The sequence below is a fragment of the Paroedura picta genome, chromosome 7 (genome assembly GCF_049243985.1).
Source record: "Paroedura picta isolate Pp20150507F chromosome 7, Ppicta_v3.0, whole genome shotgun sequence".
NCBI lineage: Eukaryota > Metazoa > Chordata > Lepidosauria > Squamata > Gekkonidae > Paroedura > Paroedura picta.
Window position 1 is genome coordinate 12,845,251 of NC_135375.1, and position 16,767 is coordinate 12,862,017.

The following is a 16,767-nucleotide window of genomic DNA, read 5'->3' on the forward strand; positions in this document are numbered from 1 at the left end:
TGTTTCTCTGAGAGCTGCCTTCCTTGGTGTGTAATATATGAAAACCAGAAATCGAAAGTCGCCATGTGATGTGGAAAATCAGGACATGTATGATGTTTTATTGTATACATGTTGTGAACCGCCACGAGCCAGTGATGCTGGGAATGGCAGTATATAAATTAAATTATAAATAAATATATAAATAACATAACTCCCAGGGCTGCTGATCCCCTAGGTAGCTCTAGGAATCATCAGAAACTCTATGGTGAAACCATAGAGTTTCTAGTGATTCCTAGAGCTACCAGTGTTGCTTCTATTTTTTACTGGAGGTGACATGATGCCTCAGGGATCTTCCTATCCCGCCCCCCGCATCCTTGCTTTTCACAGCCTCTCACCTCTAATGACAGCCCTTCCAGGATCTCACTATAATGCCGAAACAGCCAGTGTTTGTTGACGGAGGCCCCTGTGACAAAATATTTTATAGGGATTTTTTTTAAAACATGGTTTGTTGCCCTGGGTCAAAGATTTGTGAAGATGTAAATAAAAACAGCTGTAACAAAAAGGGGACGGGAAGGGCAGGGAAATTGTTTAAATGTATGTCCTATTTACAGCTGCGGAGGCTGAGGGGGGAGGAGAGAGAACCCATCTTTGGTAGCATCGGGCTCCAGCCAGGATTAGGTGAACGGGTGGGCGGTGCGGCTTAATTTTAAAATTAAATGTAGCCACTGTCTCGTTATGTGATCTGCAAGAAGAGGACAGGCCTGTGCTGCAAACGTTCAGGCCAAAGCGCTTGCAATGTACCACAGTCTAGAACAGGGGTAGTCAAACTGCGGCCCTCCAGATGTCCATGGACTACAATTCCCAGAAGCCCCTGCCAGCATTCGCTGGCAGGGGCTCCTGGGAATTGTAGTCCATGGACATCTGGAGGGCCGCTGTTTGACAACCCCTGGTCTAGAAAAGTGAAAGGAAGGTATAAGGTAATGAACACTGCGACAAAAAGATCCCAACTTCAAGAAGAGGTTAATGGGGTCTGAACTAGGGGTGTGCAAAAAACAAATTATTATTTTCCGGATTCAGGTTCAGGGGGATTTGGGAAAGCTGAATGTTTCAGTTCTAAGAACAAATTTAGAATCCGGGGGCATCTTTAAGACCCACAAATTTTATTCAAAGTATTAAATTACATCAATGGATGAAATAAAAGTAAAATAAAAATTGTGGGTCTTAAAGGTGCCACGGGACTCTAAATTGGTGGTGTTGCTTCAGAGCAACACGGCCATTCACTTGAATCTGGTTTCAGTTCTAAGGCATTGACAGTGACCTAGATCCATTTAAATTCCTCCCCCACAGAGCCTACAAACAACTGATGCACAGAGAGGCTTCTCTCGGGCTGTGTGAGGGGAGCTGGTTCAGACTGGCCTCCTCTCAGCCTGCCAAACATCTGATCCTTGGGGAACCCCCTGGGTTAAACTGAGCTGTCAGGGGGGCACCCCAGGGTCAGCCCCCACAGCAGTAGCTTTCAAATCACCACTTCCTGGACCCGGGATGCCTCCGTTCATAGCTCAGTCTGAACCCTTTAAATGTCTCCCTCTGCAGCAGCAATTCAGGACCCGAATCAAAAGCTGGACGAATTTGGGTTTAGCGATTCGGCGACTGAATCAAAGTCGGAAATCGTGACTCAGCTGAAAAAACTCAGGGGAAGACTCCAAATCAACATTAATTCAGGGTCCCCCCACCCCCCCAGGTTTAGTCAATCCAAATGCGTTCCCCTAGTCTGAACTTGCTGTGACTGAGAGGGGAAAAGATCCTCAGGTAGGGTCGTTCGATTCGGCATATGAAGCGGCCGTTCCTGTTCCCAGTGCTGGCTGCTTCGGGCGGGAATGGCCACTTCAGTTCGCACAACCCTAATTTCTTGGGGCCATAGTCGACAGCCATATGAAAATGTCAGCTAGTGTGCTACAACACTGAAAAAGACCAAGCCCCTGTTAGGGATTATTAGGAAAGGGATTGAGAATAAAAGGCCGATTTTGCAGTGCCCATGTGTGTCCTCATTTGGAATCCTGTGTACAGTTTTACTTTCTTTTTTTTTTAAGTTATACCCCGCCCCTCCCGATAAAGTCGGCCCGAGGCAGCTTACAAAAAGATAAAAGATAAAATATATCAGTTTCCATAAAACCCCACTCAATTAATCCCCAATAAAATAACAGTACAATCTAAAAACTCCAACAGCTGGCGGAAGCAACATCCCTCCCCATCCCATTCGGTAGATCACCTACCCCATCTGCATCCATTCTCTGGCACAACCAGGTGGATCTTACACAGCCTCTTTCACTAGGCGGGACCTCCAGTTTGTAAATCTCTGGACAGCTCTTCCTCCCCAGCCTCAACCAAAAGCCTGGCGGAAGAGCTCCGTCTTACAGGCCCTGCGGAAGGTTGATAGTTCCGCCAGGGCCCGCAGCTCTCCTTTTTGATCATCATATCTCCCAAAGAACATTTCAGAGCTGGAAAATTGCAGAGGAGGGCAGCCAAGATGACTAGGGGGTGGGAGCACCTTCCCTAGGAGGACAGTCTGGAGATTCTTGGTCTTTTCATTTTAGAAAAGAGACGTAGGGAAGCATGAGTGAGACAGCTTAGAAAAGAGTCTGAATGGGACTTACATGTGTGACGGGATATTGAGGATGTTGGACTAGATCAGTCTATCTCAACTTTTTACTGCTGAGAAATCCCTGAAACATTCTTCAAACTTTGAGAAACCCCAGAAGTAGAAGAAGAGTTGGTTCTTATATAATTAACTCTCACCCATCTGGGGGTCCCGTCCTGTTCTGTGCATTCCATATTGAACGTGGAAAATCAGGGCCTGTAGCTATAGTATTAAGATCATGATTTTGGTCCACGGTTTGGTACCAGCTGAGTTGGATTAGTGGAAACTGTTTTGTACCGCCATCTTTACGACTGTTTGATTTTATGATTAATGTTCTTATGTTTTTAATGGGATTTTTGTGGGTCATGCTGTTTTATTGTTTGTTTGTTTCTTTGTTTCTTTGTTCGTGCAAAATCTCACCAGTTGGTGGACTTTTCCACACTATCTCAGTGCATATTCTGGTGCACTTGGGTGATGTCCCTACCTACGTGTCACATAATGTTATAACCGTACACACACACTGATGTGATCTATGGCTGAAATTGTAAGAACTCTTTCATGGGAATAAAGAAGAAATGTTGGTACTTATATGCCACTTTTCACTACCTGAAGGAGCCTCAAAGCAGGTTACAGTCACCTTCCCTTTCCTCTCCCCACAACAGACACCCTGTGAGGGAGGTGAGGCTGAGAAAGCCCTGATATTACTGAAGAAGAAGAGTTGGTTCTTATATGCCACTTTTCTCTACCTGAAGGAGTCTCAAAGTGGCTGACATTCGCCTTCCCTTTCCTCTCCCCACAACAGACACCCTGTGAGGGAGGTGAGGCTGAGAGAGCCCTGATATTACTGAAGAAGAAGAGTTGGTTCTTATAAGTCACTTTTCTCTACTTGAAGGATCATAGAATCATACAATCATGAATCATAGAGTGGGAAGGGGCCATCTAGTCCAACCCCCTGCTCTACGCCGGATCAGCCCTAAGCATCCTAAAGGAGTCTCAAAGCGGCTTCCATTTTCCTTCCCTTTCCTCTCCCCACAACAGACACCCTGTGAGGGGGGTGAGGCTGAGAGAGCCCTGTTTTATTTCATTAATAACAACAACAACAATAGAATTATATTTTGCCCCCACAAACTGCCTATGGCATACTTAAATAGACAATGCAAAAATGTAATTTATACTAAAAATTAATCACATTAAAATGTCACCATTATACTAGTCTTTAAAATATTTATACCATAATTAACAGTTGCCCGATCCTTAACCCCGGCTCATTCCAGATGTTCCCATTGGGCATTTCTGATGGGGGGTTCTGGAGGGCCCAATGGATGTTCAGACATGGCTTTCCAAATCACAGCTTGTATCTGGGCCCGGGCAAGAAGTTCCTCCATCTTATAAACTCAGCTGACCGTTTTTAAACCCAAGTATGAATTCCTTCCGCTACCGCAGCGCAAGAGTCAGCTCTTCCTCCATTTACTCTAAACACAAGAGTTCATTCTTGCCTGCTAAGAGCCAGCTGGCCACACGAAGGAGGTCTGACCCAGTCCGAGTGCCAAGGCACACACTTTTGACGGACAAGATGGGTTTGGCAAACAAACCTCGGAAGGGGGGACACACCATTTTAGCCGCTAGCCAGCCAAGGGTAATGACCACTTCCTGCAGTCAAGAACATTTTAAGCCGGTCCGTGCATGTTTGTTCTCCGCACAAGTCAAATATATCTCTGTGCGAAACAAAAATTGTTTAAAGTGTTTAAAATAACACAGGTTATTTCTCCTGAGGGGAACAATTTTGAGATTTGGGCGGGGAGCGATGAAGCCAAGACTCCAGAGGGGCGATTGTGTAGCTGGGAGGAAATCAATTTTGCAATGAACGAAACACGTTTACCAAAGCGGTAGCATTTTCTTCCTACCGCTTGCTTCAGAAACCGCAAAAGTGGAGGGAACGGCAGCTAGGTAACCTGTGCAGCGTCATCCATCTCTCTCTGTTGTCGTCTTCTGACAGCGGGTGAAGGTTTTTTTGCGTGTGTGTTTGGAATTTCTCCAGTGAACCTCATATTGGCTGCGCTCCTGGGTGGTGTTGTGTTTGTAACCTTGTTCAACTGGTAGCCACTGCAGTTGATGGAGCATGGTCCGGATGTGGGACATGTTACTGTGAGGACCCCGGCTGCTGCATTTTGGACCAGCTGTAGTTTCTGGATCAAGGTTAAGGGCAGGCCTGCGTAGAGCGAGTTGCAGAAGTCCAGTCTAGAGGGGACCGTTGCGTGGATCACTGTGGCAGGTGTCCCAGTGCCAAGTAGGGCGCTAGTAGTTTGGCTTGGCGGAGGTGGTAAAATGCCAGCATCGCTACCTTCGTGACCTGAGCTTCCATTGAGAGGGAAGCCTCCAGGATCACGCCCAAGTTCCTGGTGGAGTGAGCCACTGAGAGCAGACACGCTTCCTTGCATGGGCCCTTCCTACCCAGCCACAGGACCTCCGTCTTTGAAGGATTGCGCTTCAGGCCACTCTGATTGAGCCATCTCATCACTGCTTCCAGGCAGCTGGCTAATGCTTTTGGAGGAGTCTTGGGGGGTCATCCATCGGGCGGAAGATTTGGGGGAAGCAACCCAAACCATCACACTGGAAAAGCAGGCTGTTCATCGGACACCCTAAACGCTGTCTCCTTTGTATATTTAAGGGCCTTTAATTTCCTTTTCTAAAAAAGCCCCCGTGGTTTGGAATGGCTGATAACTTAGTCACGACAGGCCCTGTTTGGAAGTCTGCAGTCTCTTAAGTTCAGCGAGAGGATACGCGACAGCGTCTTTTTTGGCCGCGTTTTCTGACAGGAATTTCCTCTGATTTTAACTTCCTCTCGCAAAGGACAAGAGGAAGATGCCCTAATCTTTCAGGCTCCTGAGGTGTGTCTGAGGAGAATGATGGTGTCTCCCGGGGGTTGGAAATTACCCCCCCTCACATGTGTGGCCTTCTCAACAATTTTCTCCAACTTGGCTCATGTTGCGTTGGATTACACAAATCGGATTACACAAACTGAGTCACTGCAGTCAAAGTGCGACAGTTGGTAACCAATGTATGTGGGCTTTAGAAGTCTGGGACCACCACAAAGAACTAAAGCGTAGTATAAGTGTTAACACGACTCATCAAACAACACAGGGATTACCCATTAGGATCCTGTATGCAATGAGTTAAGAGCCTCTTGTGGCGCAGAGTGGTAAGGCAGCCGCCTGAAAGCTTTGCCCATGAGGCTGGGAGTTCGATCCCAGTAGCCGGCTCAAGGTTGACTCAGCCTTCCATCCTTCCGAGGTCGATAAAATGGGTACCCAGCTTGCTGGGGGGTAAACGGTAACGACTGGGGAAGGCACTGGCAAACCACCCCGTATTGAGTCTGCCATGAAAACGCTGGAGGGCGTCACCCCAAGGGTCAGACATGACTCGGTGCTTGCACAGGGGATACCTTTACCTTTACCTTATATACAGCCCCTCACTGTGACTTCTTGGGACAGTGTAGGAAGAGCCAGTGGGTAACGGGAAAGGTATGTAGAACATTTGGAACAATATGAGCGAGAAAAGATACAAACAGTCATAACAGCACAATATATGGGTAATCATAAACAGTCCAAGGGGATAACAGCAACAGCTAGGGGCATACTGGATGTCAGGTTTGCCTAGCAAGAGGACAAGGTTGTAGGGTGGTCCCTGTTGATGGTTTAATCTAAAAGCCTGTGGGGGAGAATCTACATTTTGCAGGCTCTACAGAACAGTTTGAGATCCGATAAGGTCTTGTTTTCATTGGGGGGCTCGTTCTACCCGGTTGGGGCCATGGGTGATAGCCATCTGACGGAGAGGCTGATTCTGTGAAGGCTCAAGGGAGTGGCAGGTGACAGTGGATGAGCGATAGGGTGGTGAGTGTCCTACATAGTGCAGGGGGTTGGACTAGATGACCCATGAGGTCCCTTCCAATTCTATGATTCTAAATTCCGTCTCAACATCCAGAAGCAGTTCCTGACAGTTAGAGCGGTTTCTCAATGGAACAGGCTTCCTCGGGAGGTGGTGGGTTCTCCATCTGTGGAAATTTTTAAACAGAGGCTGGATCGCCATTTGACAGAGAGGCTGATTCTGTGAAGGTTCAAGGGGGTGGCAGGTGACAGTGGATGAACGATAGGGTTGTGAGTGTCCTGCATGGTGCAGGGGGTTGGACTAGGTCAGTGGTCACCAACCTTTTTATCACCAGGGACCACTCAATGCCTTTTACTGAGGCCTGGTGTGGGGGGGTAGTTTACTCCTCTACTCTCAACCACTGCCCTAACACTCTCTGATCACTATGGTAATGTTTAAACATCCCTTCAAAATAAGATACAGACACGCCACAACAATGAACATAAGGAACATTTTATTTTCATGGAAATTTTAACTCATGACAATGACAAATCAATGGGAACCCTGAGCTTGTTTCTCTGCAACGAGATAGTCCCATCAGGGAGTGATGGGAGACAAGGACACCCGAAGTGTGTTGTAAAGGGCCGGGGGGGATGAAGTGAAGGGCCGGGGGGGGGGGAGGCATCCTTCAGGGCCCACCTCCAATTAGTCAAAGGACCATATGTGGTCCGCGGCCCACAGGTTGGGGATCGCTAGACTAGGTGACCCAGGAGGTCCCTTCCAACTCTATTATTCTGTTCTGTGATGAGAAGTCTCTGGCTCTGGTCAAGACCAGATGGACTTCTTTAGGGCCAGGGATCACCCGGTTGTTAGAATAAATAGAGCATGTCACCCTTTGGGGGAGACAGTGCTTGATGTCCCTCTCGAAAAATTCAGTTTCACATAGGAGTGTTTCCCCACCTCCCCACCCCAAAAAAGAAAAAAAAATGCATTGACACCTCCATTTTTGTATTTGCAGACGCCAAAGGGCTCCTGGAGGAAACAAGTCTCAGCAGCACCCGGAACATCCGCAGGGGACAGCCAAACACAATAGGGAACACCAGAAACCCTCGCAGGGGAACCAAGCGCCTCACTCCTCAGGGCGGCCCGGCCACCACGGCTACAGCCAAAACCGGCGGTGGCACCACAACCAGAAGCACTCGCCCAATGACAAAGAGACGCACAGGAATGCCAAAGAGACCGAGAACCTGAAGATCGAGGACGCCTCCGTCTGCACAGTCCACATCCCCTTGGAGATGCACCGCAGCAATGACGTCACGGAGAGGCACTCCCCGCAGTACATCCAGGAGTTGGAAGGCAAGCGGAAGGACAGCCTCCACGAACGGATCAGCGAGAGGCCCAAAATTAACCTACTCCAGTCTTCCAAAGACAGACTACGCAGGAGACTAAAAGAAAAGGTACCTCCTTTTCCCACCCATCCTCTCCTTGAGCAAACGGAAGCAAGGAAGGGCCAAGCCCTGGGGGATGTATGTATATTTGCCCCGTTTCCCCAAAAGTAGAAACTTTGGGGTTCATGGTCTGGGATAACAGATCAGAGAGGGTTGGGCTTTGTGGGGTTAGGGCAGTGGTTCTCAACCTTCCTAATGCCGCGACCCTTTAATACAATCCTCATGTCGTGGTGACCCCCAACCATAAAATTACGCAAGTGTTCTTTCGCAGAAATTAAACCGAAACTGACCAATGGCGTGAAGATCCATTGTTCATGGTTGTATATAAATTAGTTTTTTTCTGGGGTTTCTTAGTTCAGTTCTGCCTCTTGTCCCACCATGCCGATCTCGCTCTTTTCCGCTGCTCCAAACAGACGAACGCTCTATCTCGATCTACCCCGCAAGGCTGTTGTATGAATGGCACCCCCCGGCCAAGCTGCTTGCCGTACCGCGACCCCTGTGAAAGGGTCGTTCGACCCCCAAAGGGGTCCTGACCCCCAGGTTGAGAACCACTGGGTTAGGGTGAAGTGGGAAAATAGGTGCTTAGAGAATGAAGAAAATAACTGAAAGCCATGCAGCATGTAGAATTCCCTCTCAGATTCCTATTCTACATTGCGTTTAGGAGTTAGTCCTATAGAACTTGGGAGGTTGGCCTTACCCTATCACAGATGTTTGATGAAGAAGTAATATTTTAGAGAGTCTTTTTGCCCTCTGATTTGTGTCTGAGATACGTCACCAGGTGTCACTGTGTTGCTTTAGCTGAGCCAGTGCAATTCTGTGTAATGCTGCGTTCTGCCACTAGAGGCTTCTGTATGCTGTTTGTTGCTTTTGCTTAAAGAAGGCTAATACGAACAAGCTGTGTTCCTGACCCAAAAACATCCTCCTAATTTTCCTATCCCTGGAGGATGCGGATTTTAAAACAATAGGCTCACAAACCAGCTATATACATTTTATGGTGCCAGTTCGCCACAAATCCATTCATGGCACGGTGAATGGTATAGTGTAAGGCAGGGGTAGTCAACCTGTGGTCCTCCAGATGTTCATGGATTACAATTCCCATGAGCCCCTGCCAGCAAACGCTGGCAGGGGCTCATGGGAATTATAGTCCATGAACACCTGGAGGACCACAGGTTTGACTACCCCTGGCGTAAGGGGCTCCGAAGCAGTTATTCTGGATCGGACATATATTGATTAAGGAGAGCCATTCACTGCAGCAAAAAGCTTTCCATCTTGTTCAGAGATCCAGATTCATGGGTAGCCGAGAGCATTTGACAGGCAGAAATCCAGCACAAATGGCTTTCTGCAATGTAGCCACATGGTATTAGGAAATTAGCCAATATTTTGATTCCTGTTGGTCCAGTGTGCGTCTAAAAGCGCAGAAATTTGGTTTTTTTTGGGAGGGAGGGGGAGGTAACCTGATTGCTTTAAGGATTTTGGGTTCTGAGGCCTGCCCAGAGGTGACACCATGAGATGAGTAATTATTTTGATTGCTGCTTTGCCCTTAAGTTTATTTCCCCCCAAAGGTCCCTGATATAATTCCATCTCTGGCGCTAAACACATCTAAGTCTGTCCATTCTTTCATGGGACAATCATGGGAAAGTCGCATAACGGCATCCCTGAACAGCCTTTCTTTTTTTAAAAAAATAAACTTTTATTTATTGTACACGCCCAAAACAAAAACCGCAACCAGAAAACACAACAGAAAACACAACAAAACAAAGCCATTCGATAACCTCACATCCAATATATAAATGATGCCATCGTATTATGGCGCTGTTCCAATCAATAAGAAAACAGGCAAAACATGAAAATACCTAAACCGAAAACAAGAAAAACAGAAACAGAAGCAAGAAGGGGGCGGTCCATATTGCCTGCAACATAGGCTGGGCCTCCCTCTCTGTCCTGGTAGGTCTCCCTGCCGGCCAGCTGATTGGCAGCAGGAAAGGGACCAGGGGATAGGGGGGCCCCGCTTCTGCTGTGGGGTCCAGCAGCCCAACACAGTGGCCAACCAGTTACTCTGGAGCAGGGGTAGTCAAACTGCGGCCCTCCAGATGTCCATGGACTACAATTCCCATGAGCCCCTGCCAGCATTTGCTGGCAGGGGCTCCTGGGAATTGTAGTCCATGGACATCTGGAGGGCCGCAGTTTGACTACCCCTGCTCTGGAGGGTCAATGACAAAGCTAAGGCCTCTCCTGATATTGCTTCCAAGGCCTCCTGCCTCTCAATATGGAGGGCGCCTTTAGCCACCATGCCTAGCAGCCACCGATAGACATTTCTTCCAACATTAAAAACCCTGGAACAGACTGAGATATTCTTGCGCATGCTTAAACTTCTGATTTGTAGCTTCGGCTGCGCGCCGCTGCCTGTTGCAATCCGCTGACGTGTTGTTTCTTCTCTTCCCCCCCCTCTCCCCCCGTTCCGTGTTCCCTTGCATAACAGATGCCTTGTCTTTCCCTTTTCACGGACCAGGACGAAGTGGCCGTGGAGTCCACCAACCCGCAAAAGAACAAAATGGACAAACTAATTGAAATTCTCAACAGCATGCGGAACAACAGCAGCGGGGTGGACTCCAAGCTCACCAACTTCATGGAGGAGGCCCAGAACTCCACCAACTCGGAGGAGATGCTGGGGGAGATCGTCAGGACCATCTACCAGAAGGCGGTGACGGACCGCAGCTTCGCGTCCACGGCCGCCAAGCTCTGCGACAAGATGGCGCTGTTCATGGTGGAAGGCACCAAGTTCCGGAGCCTCCTCCTCAACACGCTCCAGGTAACCAAAGAAAGAACAGCTGCTGCCCCCCGCCCTTTCAGGGCTTAGCCCCCCAGCAAAGTCCAAAAGTTCTGGCCATGCTTGAGCTGTCTTTCCCACGTTCCATTCTCACCCAATTAATTTTAGAAAAAGAAAAGCAGAAAATGTCGGGAGGGAGGGTGGAGGAGAAGCGAGGGGTGGCATTTGCATTTGTTTACAGCAGTGTTTCGTGGTTACGACGGATTGATATAAATGTATAGGCACTGCCCCCTCTATGAGCCATCCCCTGTTCTATTTTAAAGGCCGGGTTTCCCTCAAGGCTCAGTCGATCTAGTTGGCTCAAAAAGCATCTATGGATGTTGAGGGGTTTAGGGGAAGGGGTAAGAGTTCCTTTAATGCTGGAGGCCGGCCTCCTTGGTTTTGAGAAAGTCAGAATGGGTACTGTTTTCCTGCTGGGAACAGCAGACCGAGGGGCTTCGTGTGTGCTGCATTCTGTGTGTGCCCCAGCCCTGCTGAGCATCTTTGGCATTTTGAGAACAATTCCTGGTTGCCACCATGAAATGCCTACTGTGGTTAGGGGAGGGCGTAAGCAACAACAACATGGCTGTTGCGGGGGCTGGGGGCAGGTTGGGAGGTTCCAAGCAGGCTGGCAGAATTTGGGGCGCGTTTATAACCAAGAGGCATCAATGTGTGTCAATCCAGTGGCAGAAGAAGAAACATGTTTAGGAATGGGAGAGGCGATGGAATGTTGGGGCATTAAACAGTGTTCTGAAGCGCAGGCGACACAGACCATGGCCAATAGACCTTTGACAGTTCTTCCACAAAGGCCAACTGTGTCTGCATTCATGCCAATACGCACAGCTTAGTTTTGCATTGAACGTACGACTTCATTGCACACTGTGGAAGGGACCATCGTTGAAATGCAGCTAAGCTCCATGATGTCTTGGTGAACCCTGAGTGGAGTTGCCAACTCTAGCCTAGGAAATTCCTGGGGATTTGGAGGATGAGAGGGGAGTTACGGAGGGGAGGGAACTGAGCATGGGAGCTATGTCATAATGTCCTCCCCCTTTAGCTGCCTTTACAACAGAGGAACCGGTCTCTGTAGTGTGTAAATCTAATTCCAGAACTCCAGAGCCCACCTGGGGCTTGGCAACCTTACCTCTGGGACAAGGGACAAGTTTTGCGTACTTCCAGAAAACCATACAAAAGCCCTGCTGAATCACAGCAGTGGTCTATCTGGTGATGGTCTGACATCCTATGGAATGTGCGGCCTGAGGATGTAGTGATGGCCATAGGAATTAGCAGCTTTAAAGGGTCGTTAGATGGATTAATGGAGGATTGTCAATGGCTGCTAGGCATGATAACTGGTGGAAACCTCCACATCCAGAAGCACAAAACCTTTGGATCCCAGATCAAGGAGGCAATATCAGGGGAGGGCCTCGGCTTCTGTGCCCTGTCGTTTGTCCTCCAGATGAACTTGTTAGCCACTGTATGAGGCAGGATGCTGGACTAGATGAATGATTGGCAATCTCAGCAAGGGGTTTTCAAGGCAAGTGAAAAGCAGAGGTGTTTTGGTGTTGCCTTCTTCTGCAGAGTCTTCCTTGGTGGTCCCCCATTCAAGCTTAGCATCCTAGATCTGGTGAGAAAGGGCTATCTTTGTGACGCTGTCTTCCTTTTCCTTGGAATCATTGCAGTGTTGAAATCTCATGCTTTTAAGAACATGACAAAGCAAAAAATGAATGTTGGAAATGCTTGGATTGTGCTACTGCTGTATGTGATATCTTTTATTGTTGGTCAATGACAATGAATGAATGAATGAATGAATGAATGAATGAATGAATGAATGAATGAATGAATGAATGAATGAATGAATGAATGAATGAATGATAGTTTGCATCGTTTTGAAAACAAGTCCTATGCAGTTTAGGATGTCATCCCTGTGAGGTACAAGTTGCATCAGACAAAGCTTGAGAAGGGGCCATGGACTTTTAAATTTGTATGATCATGTCAACCCACCTCTCCCCTCTCAAAATGGCCAATGATGGGTCTGGAGGAGGAAGTGGGAAGGGGAGGGTCCCCAGGTGAGCAGGAAACAGCTCTGCTTCCCAACTGTATTATACACAATTGTGCCTCTTCTGGGGTTTCTTGAAGCCGGAAGAACATTTATGGGTTCTCAATAGTAAAAAAAATTCAGAAAGGCTGCCCTAGTGGAAAAATAAATGCACTTTGCACAGTTCCTCTTCTGCAAAATTTTGTGCTGCACCTCTCTGAAGTTTCGCTACCTACAATGGCCAGAAATAAATTCCACGGTATCTCACACTAAACAGAAATGCAAATGGGAAGGCAGTAAGTCTTACTGAGGACAAGCAGCAACTGTGGTCCTTCTGGCGGTGCTAGAACCCTACAACAATCAGAAACTTTGCTTTGAATTCAGCCTGTCCAGATGCTCACCCACAGAGTAATTGTTGGTTTGCTGTCGGGAGCGAATAAGTACAGAACTGCATGGGCTGAACATGTAAATTTGGGTACTGTGAGCTTTCCTCCCACTTCTGTCTACTGTAGGGGTAGTCTACCTGTGGTCCTCCAGATGTTCATGAACTACAATTCCTATGAGCCCCTGCCAGCAGCCGCTGGCAGGGGCTCATGGGAATTGTAGTCCATGGAAACCAGGAGGACCACAGGTTGACTACCCCTGGTCTACTGCACCTTCCATGCCGGGTTGGCTCAATGGTAAAGCATCTGCTTGGAGTGTAGAATGTCCCCAGTATCTCCATTTAAAAGATCTCTCAGTAGGTGGCCTGAAAGACCTTTGCTTGAGACCGTTGCGAACTGTGGCCAGTCTGAGTGGACAACACTGACCTTGAAGGTCTCAGGCAGAGGTCAAATCACATGAGATACAACAGCAGTGGGGGGGGGGAATGTCCACAGCACCCAGATCATTGAAGTCAATCAGAAATCGATATCAAGTTTGGCCAGCAGTGGCCATTTTGCCTAGCTTTCATGTTGTGCTTTAAGAATGGTTTCGCCAGCAGCAGGAGGTGGGTCCTAATGGCCGGGATTGACTGGGGGAGGGAGATGGGGACAGCTGCACTAAAAGCCAGACAGCAACGATTGGCGTCCTTGCAGGGTATTGATTGGCCTGTGTGGCTGGCTTAGCAGCACGCCTGCCTCTCCAGCTGCAGCCACAGAGGGATTTCCTGAAATGCTACTTATTGCAAGATTCATCATCAGGCCAACGAATGCACGCAGAGGCCTTGAGGAACAGTTGTGGATTCCAAGTGCCAACTCAGGAAATTCATTAATAAGCTGGCATTCAAGGTCCTTCAGATCTCCTAGTGCAGGGGTAGTCAAACTGCGGCCCTCCAGATGTCCATGGACTACAATTCCCAGGAGCCCCTGCCAGCGAATGCTGGCAGGGGCTCCTGGGAATTGTAGTCCATGGACATCTGGAGGGCCGCAGTTTGACTACCCCTGTCCTAGTGGGACCTCCAGGAAGAGATGCAGCGTACCTCCAGTCAGTAGATGTCAGGAGTGAGCAACAGAGAGCCAGTATCCTCCCCATGCCTGGGTTTTGGCTGCTTCACAGGACGATGTGCTTTCAGTGCACCAGGGCCAGTTTCAGGTTCTGGTGGGCCATGGGAAGAGAGTTCACACAAAACAGCCTAATACCAAATCAGGCTCTTGGTCCATCAAGGTCATTGTTGGCTACTCGGCTGTGTTTTTAACCTCATGGTCATGGAGGTACTGTTGAAATATTTGTCAGGATTCAAGATACCAGGAGGTGTTGTCAGCTGGCCACACCTCCCATCTGCTGGCTCAGTCCACATCTCCTTGAATTGGCGGACAAGGGGTCAAAAGCCATGTGCTGCGTCTTTTAGCTGTCAGCTCCCTCCAAAGACACTGTCTGCTGTGACCTGCAGCTGTCTCAGGGGAGCTGTCAGCCTGATGAATGACAGCTGGTCTCAGTGTCATTCTTTGTCTCCAGATTGCTACTTTTAAGGGTAATTTCCTGAGTTCCAGTCTCTCTCTCTCTCTCTCTTAGTTAGGCATGTAGTCAGCTCCTGTCTCTGTCTCTCATCTGCACTATCAAGTATAGTAATTCTTTAATAAACTTTTACCTATTCTTAAATCAGGGTGTGCAACCTTACTGCCTTATTTACTCAGCTAAAAGGGGTTATGGGCCCAGCACGCTTCTGCTGTGGGTAGGGTTGGCAACCGGTCTGAGGCGCTTCTGCAGACACTTCTAGCTCAGGGTCCTGAGCAGCCTAGTCTTCGACCGGACTAGAGCTGGGCAGACAGGGCAGGCTGTTAGGCTGTGGCATTTCTGCCTTAGGGTCCTGAGCTACCTGCTCTTCCAACTCCTCCTGTTGGGGTTCTACCTGTCTCATATCACCACAGCTCAGTTCACCCACTGAGAAGTCCCCATTGGTCTGAGGATGGCTCATGACAAATAGTTTGCTACAGGATTTTCCACAGGAGAATCCGGTTGCGATTGATAAAAAGCACTGAGAGAGTATTCCGCAATTAGGTGCAGCGTGTGTGTGTGTGCATGTGCATGCTATGATCTGACAACAGATGGCTGTAGTAACAACACAGCAGACAGTTGCAATGCTCAATGGGTGAAACAGCCCGATTCAGACACAACATCCAGCCTTTCTGTCTGTTGCCTACACAGAATGTAACAGAGTCTTCCAGCCTGGGTGTAATTTTCTGGCGGCCTCCAAGTAGACCGGAATCTATTCTGTTTCTGACTGCACTTCTGTTCTGATGCAAACTCCTAATTTATTTATTATATTTATTATATTTATATACCGCCCTCCCCAGGGGCTCAGGGCGGTTTACATAATAACATAAGAACAATACGTGGAACAGTCTATAACACATTTGATTAACCATGCAATAATAACTGATAATTGTAAACATATAACATTATAATAGTATAACCAATAAACAATACAACGTTGCAACATACAAACAGGTCCAGAGTGTATAGGTGGTGTTCTGAGGGGGGGGCGGGAGGGAGCAGGGGCCTTTTGGTTGCTGTTGGTTATATCTGGTCTCAACCGAATGCCTGGCGGAAGAGCTCCTCCTTGCAGGCCCTGCGGAACTGTTTAAGCTCCGTCAGGGCCCTGATCTCCTCCGGGAGCTCATTCCACCAGATGGGGGCCAGGACAGAGAATGCTCTGGCCCTTGTTGAGACCAGGCAGGCTTCTTTAGGGCTTTTGCTCCTCCTTTGCTCTTAAATCATGCCGAATTTTCAAGACCCGTCCTGATTTCCTCTTGGAAATGTACTTTTGTCCTCTCTGTTTGTCCTCAAAAAACAACCCTGTGCAGTAGGTTAGGCTGAGAGTATGTGACTGATCTAAAGTAACCGAGCGAGCGGCCATGGTCAGTATGATCACAGTCGATGGAGCAGCTTTCTTCAACCTTTTGGTTGAAACAAAAAACATCAGATGGTACTTTTTAAAGCTGTGCAAAAAGGAACATTTGATACTTTCTCGTTATTTTTTGCAAAATTGCCGTCTTTGAGACTTTGTATTATGATACCAGTTTACACCAGTCCTTTAGGGTAGCGATCCCCAACCTTCTTGTAGTCGGGGACCGCCTCCGAGGGTGGGAGAGAGCTGGCAGCCCGGCCACAGCAGCTGCACGTAAACGCACACGCCAGTAGGTGGCGCTAACGCACATGCGCAGAACAGCCGCACATGCGCGTTTTCGCCAGCAGGGGGCGCAAAAATGCATGCTCGGCAGCTCCGTGCGTCCGTGTTTGCGTCGCTGGCGTGCCAGCGGCCGCGCCTGCCTCTTCCCCCCTCTCGCTGCGGGGGGGGGAAGGCAGGCCTGGCCGCTGGCGGCCCGGTACCATGGCCTTAGCGGCCCGGTACTGGGCCGTAGACCGGGGGTTGAAGACCCCTGCTTTAGGGCCATTGTAGAAGCTACCCTGCGAAACAGGGGACGACTGGATCCTCATTTGGACTTCAGCTGGAACTAACCTGTTAGACTTTTGCCTGAATATATTTTTTTTTATTACACTTGCACCATTGCACGCAAAT

The 16,767-nt window shown here is 48.5% G+C and overlaps 1 protein-coding gene across 5 annotated transcripts in view; it reads left to right on the forward strand.

Annotated features, from left to right (window-relative positions):
* CTIF (cap binding complex dependent translation initiation factor) overlaps positions 1-16,767 on the forward strand; it is a 150,332-nt gene that overhangs the window by 92,270 nt on the left and 41,295 nt on the right. For 3 of the 5 annotated variants that reach the window (XM_077346752.1, XM_077346754.1, XM_077346755.1), the window contains 2 exons: positions 7,500-7,938; positions 10,409-10,738. In XM_077346752.1, the coding sequence (XP_077202867.1) occupies positions 7,500-7,938; positions 10,409-10,738 (769 nt within the window). The remainder of the gene's footprint in view (positions 1-7,499; positions 7,939-10,408; positions 10,739-16,767) is intronic. The other 2 variants (XM_077346753.1, XM_077346756.1) reach the window with 1 other exon arrangement.